The sequence below is a fragment of the Lagenorhynchus albirostris genome, chromosome 12, assembly GCF_949774975.1.
Source record: "Lagenorhynchus albirostris chromosome 12, mLagAlb1.1, whole genome shotgun sequence".
Lineage (NCBI taxonomy): Eukaryota > Metazoa > Chordata > Mammalia > Artiodactyla > Delphinidae > Lagenorhynchus > Lagenorhynchus albirostris.
Window position 1 is genome coordinate 1,776,844 of NC_083106.1, and position 19,126 is coordinate 1,795,969.

Below are 19,126 nucleotides of genomic sequence, written 5' to 3' on the forward strand. Positions count from 1 at the left end.
CTCTTTCGGAACTAAATCTTTTTAAGAGACTGAGAAAAAAATACAAAACTATACACTGTAATAATACACTGTAATAATAATAATACTAAAAAAATGTCCTAGGGTATGAGGCTCTAGATACTCATTTCCTTAACTGCAAAACACCAGTTCCTAGTCTTAATACCTAGGAAGTTCCTAGAACTGGTTAAGCCATCAGGACATGGCTCTGCTGTACTCCTTTGTTCCTTTGCTCTTCTCCTGCTCTGTTCCTGGTGACCTGATGATTTTCTGCAGTGGTGTGCTTAGATCCCTTTCTCTTTATCTGTGTATCTGCTATAGGTCTTTGCTCTGCGGTCACCTGGCTTTGTATTCCTAAAGAGGCAGTCACCATCCATTTTCAAACTGGACTTTATCTTTCAGTAAGGAGCTTCATGAAATATACCTTACTATTCTCAATTTAAAAAACCCTTTAAGGTATTTATTCTACTGAGTACCACCTATTACGGGCTGTACTGTGTCCTCCAAAATTCATACGGGGAAGTCCTAACCCTGTTTACCTCAGAACGTCACTTTATTTGGAGACACGATCCTAACAGAAGGAATCAAGTTAAATCAGGTCAGTAGGTCTGGCGTCTTCATAAAAGGCGGACGTTTGGACACAGCTGTGCGTCCAGGAAGACAAAGGCAGAGGCGGGGACGGGTGGTGTGTCCACAAGCCCGGGGACACCAAAGACTGCCAACAGCCAGCAGAGCCTACGGAGGCCTGGAGCAGAGTCTCCCTCGCAGGAACCAACGTGCCCTGGCCTTGACCTCAGACTTCTGGCCTCCAGACACAATACATTTCTGCTGTTTAAGCCACCACATTTGTGCACTTTGTTCAAGCAACCCAGGCAAACTAATAAACCTACGTGTACATGTGAAAAACCCCAGAAGGAGGGTGCTGAGCTCTGCGGAGTCCACGTTCCCCCCGTGGTAGAACCAGAGACGTGTACGACAGCGCCACTGAGCGGGGCAGCGGGGCTGGGACCACCCACCTGCACGATCCTGCTGAGGTGGCAGTCGGCCGCCAGCTCCAGGCCCTGCTTCTCCGCCCAGGCCTCCACATGCCCGAGCTGCTGGCGGATGATGGCGCCCCAGTAGTGGGAGCACAGCCCCGACTCGGGGTCGGTCACCAGCCTGTTGAACAGCCACATGTTGATGAAGTGGAAGAGCTGGGAGAAGAGCTGGATGGTCAGCGCGGCGTTGACCCGGCAGCGGCGCAGCAGCGACATGGCCCCCGTGAGCGTGTGCAGCACGTCGTCTGTGTAGAGAGACGGCACTGCGTCACCGAGAGCGCTCCGGAATTAGCGGTAAATGCGCGTGACGTCTGTTCAACCTCTTCAGAATAGCAATCTCACCCCAACAGGGAGCAGTGACGTGGTCTCGAACTACCAATACGTAGCGGTATGAACTGTATCTACTTAAGTTCACCCGGACAGACCTCTGGGAAAGTCTGATGTCGCACCAGCAGGATGCGACAAGGTAACTCTTCTTAAACAAGACACGTGGTGATCACAATTTATTCGTTAAGAATGCCAGATCCAATAGGATGTCTCATTACTTTCATAATACCTCCCTCTCACATACAGCAAATATTAAAATGAAGCTAAACGAACAGGAGAAGGAGGGAAGGAGGGGACGAAGGAGAAAAAGAGAAGCCTAACCTATTTTGGGTCTCTGCAGACTGTTCTCTTCGGGGTCGTCCAGAAAGGCTGGCATGTAATTATTCAGTTCTGACTGAAGACAGTGAACCAGGTATCTGAAAATACGTAAACAATTTTAATAATCTCAGAAGGACGCCCTGCTATCATCAGACATAATATCACAAGAGAAACAATTCGTACTGTTTAGAAATATCTTTCATGTAAAAAATATATGTAAGAGTTCTACTCTCAGGATTCTTGAAACATAGCTAAGTGAATTAAATTTATTAAATCAACACATTTTACATATAGTTATTTATGCTTCTTGATATCCATCTTCAATTAGGGTAAATAAAAACCCTTAAAATTAGTTTTGAAAGTTTAACCAGAAAACATGATTTAAATCTTTACAGAACAGTATCATCTCCAGACACACGTTCTTACTTAAAGGCCATCTGAACCAAGTGTGCTAGAACATCCTGGGCATCCAGCGTGATTCGACTCAGATCTCGGTCCTGCTTTATGAAGTTGAGCAGCTCAGATGCATTTGCCATCCAGAAAGCAAGCGCCCCTGCAATATTCTTCTGTTTCTGTAGACAGAACACGTTTCCATAGCAACCACAGGACAAACAACAACAATAAAAATAAAAAGGAATGCTCTTGAAAAGCTGCTGAAGATAGACCAGTACCTTCCCATTTTCACCAAGGTATTTACCACAGATACCAGATACTTGCAGAGGAATTTGGGTACATACATAGCAATGGAAAGTAAAAACCCACTGCAACTTCTTAGGATTCATGTATAGACACACGGATCTAGTGAGCTACAATTTATGGAATCAGTGGGGGGAAGGAGGTATCGAATAATACAACACCAAATTGGAGATTGTGCATTATCTGGTAATCTGTGAAGTATACACACGTGTATCCATGGTTACCCAACAGCCACCCTGATACTCAAAGTCACTGGCTTGGACACCAAGCAACTCGGTATCAAGTACTGATCTATCGTGTCATCTCCCGACCACATGTGCAGGCCAGGCAACCTCAGATGAGATCCAAAGAATAGGAACCAAGGATAAACAATAAAGAGAAGAAACAGAACTTTTGTCATTTCATATCCACACTGAAGTGCATTAAGCAAAAGTTATGAAATGCTGATAAAGGCTGCACAGTCCAAAAAGGGTTTTAGTACTGCATGTTCCAGCTGCCAAATGAGTGTTATGAGCCTCGGTCCGGTTGTTGTTGTACTTTGACATGGAAGCAGCATGAGAAACTCAGCTAAGCCAACACAGCCAGGAGGATCGGCTCCCAGCAGTATGTCCTACCTGATCAACCTGGTCTACTTCCTGGAGAAAAACAGACGCGGGGAAACCAAGCAGAACGAGAGAAAGAAACTTGTAAACAATCATGATAGTTAAAAAAAAAAAAAAAATCAAAACACTAACATGAAGGTACGACATGAGCATACGACATTTAGTTACGCTATTCCCACGTCACCCAGCATTACAGTTCCGAGGCAGCTTTGGAAGCCCAGGGCATAAACGGTTAGTTTCATGCTCTCAGAATTGGCACAGTAAGGAAGGGAATTCCTGGAGTTTATCCATAAAGAAGATGTTACAATAAACAAATGAATACACTGATCTCTTCAAAAGATTTACAAAGAAAAGGACTTCTTAACATCTCGTAACAGCGTTGCGTGTTTGAGACGACTTAAACGTACATAACTTGAGCGTCTATTCTCCTGGACCAGTTAATAAGAATGAAAAACAAGAAAGACCAGCCAAAACAGTAAGAGCTGAGAACTTAAAAATGTATTAAAGATGCATTATTTCTATACTAGAAAGGAGTAACTTGTTTTTTGAAAGTAGGTTTTTACAAAAAATGAAAGAATTTTAATTATTCCATAATTACTCTCTAAAAATTGAAGATTTTTAGATCTCCAATCACATACTGAACCTAAATCTGAAGTCTGAAAGGCTTGTCCTGATAATGGTGATTTCACTGCCTAGTTAAGAAAAGTCCATCAAAAGTAGTTTGCTGATGGGAGTCTGGTAATTTGAAATTCAAACGCGATGGAAGACAGACAATGGCTCTGAATGACAACTGGAAAGGAAATCCACATCTGTCTATAAAATAATAAGAGAGTAACAAAATGGTATCCAAATAGAACGACTTGCCTTTTTATCTGTTTCCTCACTTGGGTAGAAGACTCATAACCTCCTCAAATTCACAGGCTAACCACTCAAACATAAAAGAAACCCTTCTTGCAAATGCCTGGCCTTTTAAAACAGTTCTGAGGGAATTAAAAGACTAGTCTGCCTCAAACTAGTCTTTTCTACTTTGAAAAGTATCCTGACAGGAGAAAAACAATCAAACCATCTAGCCATGCTATGTAACGTTATATACCTAGAGTTTCACAGCTGAGTAATAAATAGTGTTGACAAGTGATTTAGGAACACTTTTTTTAAAAATCTGTAAATTTACTTTGAAGGACTTTAAACCTCCAAGTTATCTAAAAGTCTGGAAAACGATTATGCCAATTTTATCAACTACAGACAAGACAGTACTAAAGGAAACAAACCATTCTGCCACGAAAATACCCTAATTTCCCGAAAACTTTAAAACTGGTTTATGAAAGAATTTGAATCTGATTTTCATCGTAAGTGAGAAATGTCACGATGTCCATTATACCTACACAAGTTTGCTATCAAAAAACCCAGATGCTAACTACCAACATCCTAGTAGGCTCATTATAAAAGAACAAGTCCTTTTTCATAACCATTAAAAAATTCTAAGGAGGTGTCAGGAACTGATGGGGCGGGTAATGGAGAGAAACTGCTCGGTGGGTGAGGGGTCTGTCTGGAGTGATGGAAAAGCTATGGAACCAAGTTCAGGAGGCTGCACAACACTGTGAATGTACTGATGCTACCCAACTACTCACTTTAAAATGGTTCATTTTATGTTACGTGAATTTCACCTCAGTAATTTATTATTATTTTTTAAATTCTCAATGCCTTCTCACAACTAGTGTAATTTCAAGGGTCTTTTTCATGATCATTATGTTACCATGTACAGTCTCTCTTCCCTTATTTTAAATTTTGGAGGGAAGAAACAGAAAAGAAGTTTACATTTCTTTTCAACTTTTAAAGCTACACAATTTCTAATCCTACTTATGTAACTTTCGTTGTAGAAAAAATTAAGACGAAGTCAAACATGTAAACAAATCTGAAATGTTAAAAAAACTAACTTAACTGATTTAAAAATTATAAACACGGTCATTGAACTGGCTTTGCAGGCTGGCGCTTACCTGAATGACCCCTTCCATCATGCTCACCATCTTGTTGACAATGGCAATCACTTTGTGCGTCCGTTCTGCGGGACTGACATCGGGTCTGTACTGGCTGGACAATACATACCGACACGCCATATATAACACGTATGTAGGTGACAACTTAAAATGGACTGTAGAGCTATTAGTGTAATTTATAATGGCAGATAAAAATGCATCTTCAGCTGTGAAAAGATTTCAAAAAAGAAGAAGAAGAAAAAAAAAAAAAGAACAAAAAAACCCCATGAAAATCAGATGCAGAAAAATGGAACAAGAAGTAATTCACTACCAATGGAATCTGAAATTACTCACAACTTTCCCTGAATTCAATGCTTGCAGGCAGTATTAGGTCAGGCCCAGGAGCGTCCTGAGTTCTGAAAGAGGAAAATGGCCATTTCTTAAAATCCGGTCACATTAGCTAATAACATCACCGACAACCAGTGCAGATTTCTGCAACTATTTCTTAAATGTCTATATATAAAATTTTTTCAAATAACACACAGCCCGATGACTGGTTTTCACGTGGAACCTATTCAAACGTTCAAATGAGTGAACTGGGAGTGACCACGTCCCAGCTCCTCACAGAGGTCAGGTCCTTGAAGTATCTGCTTCCCTCAGGAGAACAGATCTGACCCTGTTTCTTTATTATTGATGAAGACGTCGCGTGGAGCAGAGAGATCAGGCTGCCAGGCACCTGCTACCGCGATGGCTCAAGTGACAATGAAGAGACACTGCTGGGAGACACAGAGAAAATCTAAACCACACTGAGCTTGAAACTGAGCTCTCACACAGGAAAAAGAAAAGTGTCCTAAGAGCTAGACATCGCCTTTCTCTCCCAATAGAGGTTAGACATGTGACCCCTGCCATTCCAGGTCCCCTTGACCACTCAGTGTTATTAGCATTTGTCCCCGCGCACGGTGACCACGCTGTAGGATGACTAACACGGCTGACTACAGATCTGCAGGTACAGACGGGCGAACTAAAGTGATTCCTTTCCAACAACAAATGTTCTGGTCCCTCCATCCTCATCTCCACGCACCAAAAGATGAATAAGGAGAAATATAATGTGAGTTCATTCAAACTATCATAAACATGACAAGTAAAAACAAAAAAACCTTCTTTTCACCAAATTACATGCTTCAAAGTTTATTATCCAGTCTATGATTTATTAATTTGGATTTAACTCAATAATTTAGGTATAAAAATGCTCTTAGAAACAGAAGTAATTCAAAAGCTCAATTATTTTAATGTCTTTCTTATGCTGCCGTATTTGTAAACATCTGAAATTGTAGCTAAGCAGTTATTTTCAATTTAATACCCGTAACGTGAACCTGGATAAATTTTTACCAAATTTTTTTAATGCTTCATCACTTCAACACATCTATTAAAAATAAGGAATTTAAATTCTCATTGAAAAAAATTTTAAAATGTGTCAGTGGTACTTTAAAAGTCTTTTCCATCATTCATAATTGTTTTCTTGACTAAGGTTAGTATTTAATCGCTCATGAAAGCCACTTAGATTTTTATGACCGTACCAGTGTAGAAGAACTGCTTATACTAACAATGTATTATATACACGAAAAACAGAGACTGAAAATGGGAAGAACCATCTGTTTCCATCACTGTCCTCATATCAACAAAGCAACACATATTTATATCCAGTAAAACTTAAACAAGTCTTGGCAAAACAAAAGAATATGACCTTGCAAAAAACTTAACTGAAATATATGCTCACAGGAAAAAATAATTTCTGACATATAATTAATCATCATATGGCTATTCTGACACTATATTATCATATATTTATTAATGTATTAATAAGTTAGTAAGTATATACTTATTAATTTTGCATACCCTAAAAACATTATCCTAATCAATCTTCCCCTCCCCTAATGATGATTTGCTTATTCAAGTATTTATGGGCTAAGAACTATGATACGCACCTCTTGATCACCTTATAAGCAAATGAGGTTAACTCCTTATAATACTAATTCACCGTTCTGAACATCTAATTCTAGAATATACTACCAAAAACAAGTCCGGACACAGAAAGTAGGCTATTTATTATTATATCTAAAAAAAATTCTCCATGTATAATGATTCATATTGTAATTGTAAAAAAATTCACAAAAAAATACTGAATAATAACCAAAAGTCCATAATAAAAATGAGGTAAAAACTTGAGATTCCCAGATGAGCCCACAGGTTTAATTACTATGATGAACGCTATTAAAATCTTATAATGTACAGTGCCCTCTGCGGCAAGACGGAAAACTTAAGAACGGTATCGGTCGCTTGTCGCCTGTCACCAAATGTAAGCGACCTGCCTCAGCTAATGCCTTGGTTACTGGATCTGCGAAAGGGAACGGTCAGCATGGCCTCATCAAAAGTCTGAAAAGCACCAAAGACGAGCGCTCCCGGCTCCACTGCTGATAACGAGAGCGTTCACACCCAGCTCCCCAGTTTCTGTGCGAGGAGGGCTCACCACCTACAATGAACCACCATGCTTTCCTACACCGAAACAATTTTAGAAGCCACAAGGAAGCAGAATTCTGACTTAAGGTGAGATATATTTAAAAATCTTAAGAAAAGGAAACAACAAAAGGTCTATGTTCTCTGTCCAAACAAACTAGGCAAGACCAGTACCAGCAGAGAAAAAGACTCATCTCCGTCTCTCAACGGGGAGCCGCAGGGTGTGAGGCAGCAGGATGCGCTCCGTGACTCTGAGACACTCAGCTTCAACCTCATTCTTGGCTCTGTGTATTTTTAAACACGTGAGGATTTCCTCTGGAAATGGGTCAAATGATCAGTCTTATCTAAATATCAAAATGATCAAATATTAAAATCCTCCAAAAATTCCCTTTCTCCCTGTTTTTACCAAGTAGCACATTTAACATGGAAACATCTTAATTCAAACTGCCTCCCGTTTCACCTGGATGAGGCCGTGGCATGTAAGCGAGGGATGTAACTGTTGATGAAGCTTTTTTTTTTTCAATTCAGTAACATGAAAAGGAAATAACCTTAAAGTACTGCTAACACTCTAAAAATGTCAGCCAAACCTCTGGAGTGAGTAACCTTTAACCCAAACCCTCTCCAGGTGTACTTTCACTCCTTTCACAATTCCAAAGGCACCCATTTCCCACCTGCTTTCTTGCCTGCGGTAGTCCAGCTGCTGTTCCACTCTGACCATGGGCTTCACCATCCCTCGCTCGGCGGTGCTGGCGGCAGACAGCCCCCTGTCGCCGTCCAGCCTGGAGGAGCTCTAAGTCCAGGGGAAACACAGGGCGTTTAAACACAGCACGCAGACCAACCACGCTTCACACTCAGTCAGCGTCGCGGGGGAGGCGGGGGGGGGGGGCCGCAGAGGGACAGGAGAGGCCAGGAGGGGCCCAGCAGTGCCGAGGATGCCACGTCCACGGCAGTGTGCCCAAGAGCACAGTCACTGAGAGAATAACAGCACACACGGCCACTTTCCCCGTCTGGCTCTAAAACACAGGCATGCAGGCGTGGGGCACACACACCAGGGCCCTGCAGAAAGTCCAGTAATAGCATCGACCTGACTCCACGGAGTTCTCTTGGGTCAGGACACAGTGGACAGGGTATGCGCACAACGCGAAGAGGCGGCTCTCTGTTTACTTGTGAGTTTTAAGGAAGGATGTAAGAATTCACTCATCACAGCTCAAAACCTAGTGAAGGGTTCAGTACCGAAACTGGCTTGCTTCCTGCCCTTAATCAACACAGGGAAAAGACACCTATGAAGCAACCCCACACAGTCGATGTAAGTCCCTCCAAGCAGTGCCCAGTCCTAGCCAGCCTGTGGCTGACAGAGGGATGAGTTACTGATGTTCAGAAAACAATCAGAACAGAATCAATAAATTTAGGTAAAAAATCCATTGCAGCAAAAAATTTATGTAAGACTTCTTGCTACATCCCTTACTGTAGAAACTGAGCACAGATAAGTAAATAAAAATCATCCTGGCCTTACCTACCAGAATTAACCTTGTGCAGCATGTATCTTTCCATTCTTTATATCTCCCATAAATGACATTACACAGCCTACACTCTGTAAAAGATACTTTTTCTAATGCTGTAGACATCTCGTAATATTATTTTTATGTTACAGAATTGTAATGGCTGTATTAACATTCTGTTGTCTATTCGTCAAGGTTCATTAAACCAATTTTTATTAGGTTGTTTAAAATGTTCATCAGTATAAAGCGTCAGAATAGCTGTGCTTGTTTGTGTGTGTATAAATACACACACACACACACACACACACACACACACATATATTCACACACAGTAATTGATTACTTTGTTAAGGTATGGCTACAGAAATAAAATTGCTTGGTCAGTGGATGGCGACATTTAGACTACGAAAAGTTGTTATAAATGAATAATGGTAAGGCAATGAACACATAAACTGATATGTTTATAAACTAACATGTTACAAAACCACTTGAGCTGTTTTCAAATGATTTTTAGAACAAATGCTCACAAAACAGCTGAAGGAAGCAGGAAAGAAAGGTGTGTGTCTGTGTAGAGAAGGATTTAATCATGTTAAAATACACATGAACACACACACGCATAGGAGTTCAGAAAAGGATCTACCAAAATTTTACCAAAAGCCAACCATGAACTGTTTTCAGTTTTTTTTACACGTTTTCTCAATTTAGCCAAGTTTTCTATCTTGACTATGCGTTTTTATAAGAAGCAAAATTTTTTATAAAGATGGTTATTATATTGGGTTCTGAGAGTACTTATTCATTAAATTGCTTAGAAGATCTTTACTGAGACTTTTACGTACTACCAGGCATTTTTCTAAGCAGCAGAAGTGCAGCAGTGAGCACACAAGCCCTACTACCCTCACAAGCTCACACTCCACAGTCAATCGACAAACAAGTAGCGTACGGTATCAAGGGCTGCACAAAGAATGTCACGTACGGTGTGCACTAGTGCCAGGGCGCTCAAGGAAGACTCCTTCATGGAGGAGACTGCAGAGGAAGCCCGAGGTAAGAAGGGGCTCGCTGGGGGACAACCAGTGGAAAGAGCGTTCCACGAGAAGCAGGCCCACCCGGCCTTTGGGTGGGAAGGGGGTGGGCGTCCCGGGAACAGAAGCAGTGGTGGCACATGCTGAGCCGAGAGGGAAGGGGGCCGGGCCCCAGGAGCTGTGTGACACAGAGCGACGACCGTGTGACAGCAGGACAAGAAACCACCCAGAGGCTTCGGAAGGAAGGCAGTAGCAACGTCTAATTCACGTCTTTAATACCTCGGTTCAGCTGCCGGGAGGAGAATGACGGGCCAGGGAAGAGCAGAGGAGGGGCTGCCGTCTAAGAAGCTCTGCGGTCCCTCCGCCACAGGACGGCTGCAGCCTGAGCCAGACTCTCCCGGGGACGACAGACAAAGGCGGGTCAGAGGGCAGGGGCCGTGCCGGCGGGACCTGCCGATGACCGGGTGAGGGCGTGACCAGGTGAGGGGACGAGGGGGGCCAGGGTGGCCCGCGACAGGTTTCTGTCGAGCGATGCCGAGGACGCTGGAGGACGGGACGTCAGGCCCCGAGGTGGGGAAGGGTGAGGGAGAGAAGGTGCGTGAGAAAGAAGTCTCCGTTTGTCTCAGCTGCGTTGAATGTGACGGGTGCTGCAGAGTCTGGGGGGCTGGCGCCCAAGACGGGAGTGGCGCGCACAAAGGGCATCCAACTGTCTAAGGTCAGCTGGGAACAGGTACCAACGGAAGAGGGGGCCCGAGGTCTGAAGCCTTGGCCCCCAATTTCAGAATCAGGTGGGGGGGGACGGGGACCCACCAATCAGACCGAGGAGGAAGGTGCCGTGAGACGGGGGCCAGAGAGGCCCTGGGGCGGAGGGCGTGCGCCCGCTGGGTGGTGTTGGCACCGCCGAGACGGACCACACGGGACCTGGAACCGGGGGCGTCGGTGCCCGGGACAGGCGCGGCCCTACGAGCGGGAAAGGAGATGGCGTGCAGGCCGCGGACACGGCCACCGCCGATGATCCCTGCCAGAAACCGTGCTGGGAACACGAGTAGGAAACGGGCAGCAGCTGGAGAGGACAGCAAGGAAGGGTTTTAAAAACCTGTCCCGGTGCCCGAAGATGAGCCCCACGCGAGCAGCTCCTGCCCCCGAGCCGGGCCGTGAACGGCGCGGTGGAAGGCGCAAGGCCTGGGGGCTCAGCGCTTCTCGTGAGGCACTAAGACGTCCGCCGCCCCCGTGGAGAGAGATGGGCGAGGGGTCCCGGCCACCAGCCGTCCCACACAAGGAGCCACCAGCAAGACCAGCAGAGCAGACTGAGCCCAAACCGCCCTGCACAGCTACGAAGAAACAAAACAGCTGCTGCTTCAGTCCCCGAGTCTGGGTGTGGGGTGTGACCCAGCAGACGGGAACCAGAACGAGGACAGAAGTAAACCAACTGTGCAAGAGAGAGAGCACAGCGCCCACGGGCGTGAAGCGGCAGGTGGGAGCCGGGACCCAGGCTGAGGTAAGAAGGGCAGGAGTCCGCTATCTGCGGGGGTGGCCTGAGCGAGAAAGGCTGGCCACACAGAGGACAGGCCTAGGACACACTGCTTGGGAGAGAGAGCACAGCCTCCCCGCCTTGGCGGAAAAGACGGTCTGCTGCTCACGTATCACCACGAGAGACACAAGTGGTTAGGACACCCACACGCAGGCCACTATTAAAGTCTGTCTGTACAATACTTTTACGAGGATGTCATCAGTAGTTCATCAAAGACGTCCTGTTATGCGAAACAAACACAGTCCTGTTAGGTAAGAGACAATCACCCACCTTGCTCGCTGGTAATGCTGTCCCACTATGAACATCTCCTCCCAAATCAAAAGTTGTCTCCTGAACAATTCTGTTGAGACAGAAAAAGAAATACATAGAATTAGTAACTCTCCAATGGTAAGAGGTAGTCTCTTCTCTATAATACAAAAGGAATAGCTAGCTAAATATCCCAACGTTCAAAGATCGTCAAGAAATCACTTTACTGCCAGAACATGAACTTAATGAATTAAAAAACTATTGTGACTTTATGAACTTTTCCTACCAATGTATACTGAATACTCTTGAGATCAGATTTTTTTTTTGACTCTCTACTCTGAAAGGTGAGAGAGTGAGCATTCCTTCTCAACCTCCCATTTTTATTCTTTATTATCATTTTTCTTTTTTTTTTTTAACATCTTTATTGGGGTATAATTGCTTTACAATGGTGTGTTAGTTTCTGCTTTATAACAAAGTGAATCAGTTATACATACACATATGTTCCCATCTCTCTTCCCTCTTGCGTCTCCCTCCCTCCCACCCTCCCTATCCCACCCCTCCAGGCGGTCACAAAGCACCGAGCTGATCTCCCTGTGCTATGCGGCTGCTTCCCACTAGCTATCTACCTTACGTTTGGTAGTGGATATATGTCCATGCCTCTCTCTCGCTTTGTCACAGCTCACCCTTCCCCCTCCCCATATCCTCAAGTCCGTTCTCCAGTAGGTCTGTGTCTTTATTCCTGTCTTACCCCTAGGTTCTTCATGACATTTTTTTCCCTTAAATTCCACATATATGTGTTAGCATACGGTATTTGTCTTTCTCTGACTTACTTCACTCTGTATGACAGACTCTAGGTCTATCCACCTCATTACAGATAGCTCAATTTCGTTTCTTTTTATGGCTGAGTAATATTCCATTGTATATATGTGCCACATCTTCTTTATCCATTCATCCGATGATGGGCACTTAGGTTGTTTCCATCTCCGGGCTATTGTAAATAGAGCTGCAATGAACATTGTGGTACATGACTCTTTTCGAATTATGGTTTTCTCAGGGTATATGCCCAGTAGTGGGATGGCTGGGTCATATGGTAGTTCTATTTGTAGTTTTTTAAGGAACCTCCATACTGTTCTCCATAGTGGCTGTACCAATTCACATTCCCATCAGCAGTGCAGGAGTGGTCCCTTTTCTCCACACCCTCTCCAGCATTTACTGTTTCTAGATTTTTTGGTGATGGCCATTCTGACTGGTATGAGATGGTATCTCTTTCTGGTTTTGATTTGCGTATCTCTGATGATTAGTGATGTTGAGCATTCTTTCATGTGTTTGTTGGCAGTCTGTAAATCTTCTTTGGAAAAATGTCTATTTAGGTCTTCTGCCCATCTTTGGATTGGGTTGCTTGTTTTTTTTTGTTATTGAGCTGCATGAGCTGCTTGTATATTTTGGAGATTAATCCTTTGTCAGTTGCTTCATTTGCAACTATTTTCTCCCGTTATGAGGGTTGTCTTTTGGTCTTGTTTATGGTTTCCTTTGCTGTGCAAAAGCTTTTAAGTTTCATTAGGTCCCATTTGTTTATTTTTGTTTTTATTTCCATTTCTCTAGGAGGTGGGTCAAAAAGGATCTTGCTGTGATTTATGTCACAGAGTGTTCTGTCTATGTTTTCCTCTAAGAGTTTGATAGTTTCTGGCCTTACGTTTAGGTCTTTAATCCATTTTGAGCTTATTTTTGTGTATGGTGTTAGGGAGTGATCTAATCTCATACTTTTACATGTACCTGTCCAGTTTTCCCAGCACCACTTATTGAAGAGGCTGTCCTTTCTCCACTGTACATTCCTGCCTCCTTTATCAAAGATAAGGTGACCATGTGTGCGTGGCTTTATCTCTGGGCTTTCTATCCTGTTCCACTGATCTATCTTTCTGTTTCTGTGCCAGTACCGTACCGTCTTGATTACTGTAGCTTTGTAGTATAGTCTGAAGTCAGGGAGCCTGATTCCTCCAGCTCCGTTTTTCGTGCTCAAGATTGCTTTGGCTATTCGGGGTCTTTTGTGTTTCCATACAAATTGTGAAATTTTTTGTTCTAGTTCTGTGAAAAATGCCAGTGGTAGTTTGATAGGGATTGCACTGAATCTGTAGATTGCTTTGGGTAGTAGAGTCATTTTCACAATGTTGATTCTTCCAATCCAAGAACATGGTATATCTCTCCATCTATTTGTATCATCTTTAATTTCTTTCATCAGTGTCTTACAATTTTCTGCATACAGGTCTTTTGTCTCCTTAGGTAGGTTTATTCCTAGATATTTTATTCTTTTTGTTGCAATGGTAAGTGGGACTGTTTTCTTGATTTCACTTTCAGATTTTTCATCATTAGTGTATAGGAATGCAAGAGATTTCTGTGCATTAATTTTGTATCCTGCAGCTTTACCAAATTCATTGATTAGCTCTAGTAGTTTTCTGGTAGCATCTTTAGGATTCTCTATGTATAGTATCATGTCATCTGCAAACAGTGACAGCTTTACTTCTTCTTTTCCGATTTGGATTCCTTTTATTTCCTTTTCTTCTCTGATTGCTGTGGCTAAAACTTCCAAAACTATATTGAATAAGAGTGGTGAGAGTGGGCAACCTTGTCTTGTTCCTGATCTTAGTGGAAATGCTTTCAGTGTTTCACCATTGAGGATGATGTTGGCTGTGGGTTTGTCATATATGACCTTTATTATGTTGAGGAAAGTTCCCTCTATGCCTACTTTCTGCAGAGTTTTTATCATAAATGGGTGTTGAATTTTGTCAAAAGCTTTCTCTGCATCTATTGAGATGATCATATGGTTTTTCTCCTTCAATTTGTTAATATGGTGTATCACATTGATTGATTTGCGTATATTGAAGAATCCTTGCATTCCTGGAATAAACCCCACTTGATCATGGTGTATGATCCTTTTAATGTGCTGTTGGATTCTGTTTGCTAGTATTTTGTTGAGGATTTTTGCATCTATGTTCAGCAGTGATATCGGCCTGTAGTTTTCTTTCTTTGTGACATCCTTGTCTGGTTTTGGTATCAAGGTGATGGTGGCCTCGTAGAATGAATCTGGGAGTGTTCCTCCCTCTGCTACATTTTGGAAGAGTTTGAGAAGGATAGGTGTTAGCTCTTCTCTAAATGTTTGACAGAATTCGCCTGTGAAGCCATCTGGTCCTGGGCTTTCGTTTGTTGGAAGATTTTTAATCACAGTCACAATTTCAGTGCTTGTGATTGGTCTGTTCATATTTTCTCTTTCTTCCTGGTTCAGTCTTGGCAGGTTTTGCATTTCTAAGTATTTGTCCATTTCTTCCAGGTTGTCCATTTTATTGGCATAGAGTTGCTTGTAGTAATCTCTCATGATCTTTTGTATTTCTGTAGTGTCAGTTGTTACTTCTCCTTTTTCATTTCTAATTCTATTGATTTGAGTCTTCTCCCTTTTTTGAGATCAGTTTTTTGAAAACTAATAACAAAAAATTGAAAGGAAGCATAAAGGAAAACAGAGAAAGCTGTTCCGTCAGTGAGTCTCTCTAGGTGGCAAATGGCATGTGTGGGCTCAGGGAAGGCTGGGGTGTGTGAACACAGCGCCGACACCTGAGGCGCCAGGAGCCCACGTGTGGGCTCAGGGAAGGCTGGGGTGGGGTGGGGGGGTGGAGTGGGCATGAAGACAAGGCACAGGCCCAGCTGACTCCTGCCTGAAAGCCAAGCTGATGGTTTTTTAAAAGCTCACGGATACCACCATTAGGCTACAAATAAAGAAATGGAGAAATTTTTGATAATGTCAATAATTAGATCCAGAGTAATTCTAAACAGTTTTTAAGAATATCTCAAAAATACCAAAACTGTTAAACTTATCATTATGAAAAATTAGTTGAGAATATAAACGAAATCTCATTTCAAAGAGTCAATAATCTGAGGCAAGCTACAGCTCTTTGGCAGAAATGAAGGGTGAATGCAATCCATTTATTCCAGTTCACGAGAGAGGCCCAACCGAAGGGGAGAAAGAGCCCTAAAACATCTGTTGAGAGGCTCATACACCATGATCAAGTGTGATTTATTCCAGGGATGCACACAGATGGTTCAAGAGCCACAAATCCACCAACGCGGCACACCACGGTCATCTCCACATATGCAGAACAAGATCTGACAAAATTCAACAGCCATTTGTGATAAAAACTCTCCACAAAGAGGGCACAAAAGAAACATCCCTCATCATCACAAAGGCCACGTATGACAAACCTAAGTCAACATCCCACTCAACAGCGAAGAACTGAAAGCATTTCCTCTAAGATCAGGAACAAGACAAGGACGCCTACTCTCACCAATTTTATTCAACAAAGCCAGAGCAATTAGGCAAGAAAAAGAAATAAGAACCATCTAAATCAGAAAATAAGGGAAACTGTCACTATTTGCAGATGACAAGATGCTATATACAGAAAACCCTAAAGACTCCACTAAAAAAATGTGTTAGAATAAGCCAATCCAGTAAGCTTGCAGCGTTCAAAACCAATAACAAAAATATGTTGTGTTTCTATACACAAGTAATAAAATATCAGAGACATTAAGAAAATAATCCCATTTACAGCCGCATCAAAAAGAATAAAACACCTAAAAATAAATTTAACCAAGGAGGTGAAAGACCAGTACACTGAAAACTCCAAGACACTGATAAAAGAAACTGAAGAAGATACAAATAAATGGAAGATATTTGTTATTTTGTGCTCATGGACTGGAAGAATGGATACTGTTAAAATGTCCATACCACCCAAGGCAATCTATACATTCATTGGAATCCCTATCAAAATTCCAATGGCATTTTTCACAAAAATAGAACAATTCTAAAATTTCTATGGAACCACAAAAGATCCCAAGTAGTGAAAGCAACCTTGAGACAGAACGAAGAAAAAGAACAAGTCACTCCCTGATTTCAAACTATATTATTGTACAAAGCTATAGTAATCAGAACAGAATGGTATCAGCATAAAAACAGACACACAGATCAACGGAACAGGATAGAGAGCCCAGAAATAAACCCACACATATATGGTCAATTAATCTACGACAAAGGAGCCAAGAATATACAACGACAGAGAACATACAGGACAGTCTCTTCAATAAAAAGTGTTGGGAACACTGGACAGCCACGTGCAAAAGAATGAGAATGGATCACCATCTTACACCAAACACAAAGATTAACTCAAAATGGATCAAAGGCTTGAGTAAGATCTGAAACCATAAACTCCCAGAAGAAAATATAGGCAGTAAGCTCCTTGACACTAGTCTTGGTGACGAGTTTTTGCATCTGACAAAAAAGGCAACAAAAGCAAAATAAACAAGTGGGACTGCAGCAAACTAAAAGCTTCTGCGCAGCAAAGGAAACCACCGACAAAATGAAGCAGCAATGTGTGCAAGGGGAGAAAATATTTGCAAACCATATATCTGATAAGGGGTTAATATCCAAACTATATAAAGACTTCATACAACTCAGTAACAACATCGCCTCCCAAAACAAAAAACAATTAACAAACGGGCAGAGGATCTGAATAAACATTTTCTAAAGACATACAGATCACCAACAAGTACATGACAAGATGCTCGACGTCACTAATCACCAGGGAAACGCAAATCAAAACCGCAAGGAGGCATCACCTCACACCTACCAGAATGGCCATCATCAAAAGGACAAGAGGTATGTGTTGGTGAGGGTGTGGAGAAAAGGGAACACTCGTGCGCTGTTGGTGGGAATGGAGATCGGTGCAGCCACTATGGAGACCGGTAATGGAGGTTCCTCAACAATTAACACAAGAGCTACCGTATGACCCAGCAATCCCACTTCCGGGTGTATATCCGAAGACAATGAGAACACTGACTTGATATGATATCCTCACCTCACGTTCACTGCAGCCTCACTCACAACAGCCAAGATATGGGAGCAGCCTAAGTGTCCACTGATGGAAGAATGGATAAGGATGATATAGTGGGAGTGTGTGTGTGTGTGTGTGTGTGTGCGCGCGCGCGCACGCCTGTGTCTGTGTATACACGCTCACAGGAATATTATTCAACCATAAAAATGAAGGAAATCTTGCCATTTGTGACAACATGAATGGAATGTGAAGAAACTGTGCTCACTGGAATGTCAGAGAAAGACAATTACCATATGATCTCACTTACATGTGGAACTCAGAACAACAAGACAGCCATAAAAGGAATGAAATTTTGCCATTTGCAGCAACATGGGTGGACTTGGAGGGCATTATGCTAAGTCAAGTCAGACAGAGAAAGACAAATCCTACAGATACCACCTGAAAAATACAACAGACTAGTGAACACAAGAAAAAAGCAGCAGACTCACAGACACAGAGAACAAACTAGTGGTTACGACGGGGGTGGGGAGAAGGGCAGTACAGGGGCTGTGGGATGGGAGGCGTAAACCGCCGGGTGTACCACGGGCTCAAGAATATGTTGTACGACGTGGGGAGCAGAGCCAATATTTTGTAATAACTGTAAATGGGAAGTGACCTTTGAGAACTGTATATAAAAAAACAGTAACAACAAAAAAACCAAACTCACAGATACAAACATTGGTGGATACCAGAGGCAGGGGTGTCCGGATGGTGGGGGGAATGCCAAAATGGGTCAAAAGGTACAGGCTTCCAGTTTTAAAATAATTCAGTCCTGGGGATGTAATGCACAGCACAGTGACTACATTTCCTGAGACTGTGCTGCATAACTGAAAGCTGCTAAGAGGAGATCCTAAAGTTCTCATCACAGGAAAAAACTGCATAACTACGTGTGGCGATGGACGTAACTAGACTTACTGTGATCATTTCACAATACATACAAATACTGAATCACTATGTCACACGCCTGAACTAATATGCCAATTATAGCTCATTTAAGAAATATACATACATGTGTGAAAAAAAGGAATACCTGAGTTATCTACCTAGAAATCTGCATAATGGTTTAACATGAGAACAGTATTAATTTTTATAAAAAAGGAAAGTCCGTTCTACTTTATGGATGTACGTGTAAGTACTGGTATATTCAACCACTAAGCAGTTTTGACTAGTTTTGCAGGAAAAAGATGTAATAAAAATAAAATGTCACAGCAGCACTACCCCTCAATGAGATGTTCTCCATGTCCTTACACGAACTCTGCTTTCAGCCAGAGACAAGACAAGAATCAACAACCGCAGGCCTCCAGAGCAGGAACCATTAAGGCAAAAAGCAGTAGGAGACGGATGTTCTCACCCAGGAAAACATCGCCCGCAAAACTGAAGCGCCGACTGCAAGAGTGGGACAAGAGACAGTTTGTAGAACTGTGTTTATGACAGTAACACTACCAACTAACACCATCA

General features: G+C 42.6%; 1 protein-coding gene across 10 annotated transcripts in view; it reads right to left on the reverse strand.

The window, feature by feature from the left end:
• Positions 1-19,126, reverse strand: part of AFDN (afadin, adherens junction formation factor) — a 138,535-nt gene that overhangs the window by 45,581 nt on the left and 73,828 nt on the right. For 5 of the 10 annotated variants that reach the window (XM_060168309.1, XM_060168310.1, XM_060168312.1 and 2 more), the window contains exons 11-18: positions 11,784-11,853; positions 8,136-8,254; positions 5,305-5,366; positions 4,972-5,177; positions 2,990-3,010; positions 2,106-2,251; positions 1,683-1,777; positions 1,014-1,279 (exon numbers count right to left, since the gene is read on the reverse strand). In XM_060168309.1, coding sequence (XP_060024292.1) covers positions 1,014-1,279; positions 1,683-1,777; positions 2,106-2,251; positions 2,990-3,010; positions 4,972-5,177; positions 5,305-5,366; positions 8,136-8,254; positions 11,784-11,853 — 985 coding nt within the window. The remainder of the gene's footprint in view (positions 1-1,013; positions 1,280-1,682; positions 1,778-2,105; positions 2,252-2,989; positions 3,011-4,971; positions 5,178-5,304; positions 5,367-8,135; positions 8,255-11,783; positions 11,854-19,126) is intronic. The other 5 variants (XM_060168315.1, XM_060168317.1, XM_060168316.1 and 2 more) reach the window with 1 other exon arrangement.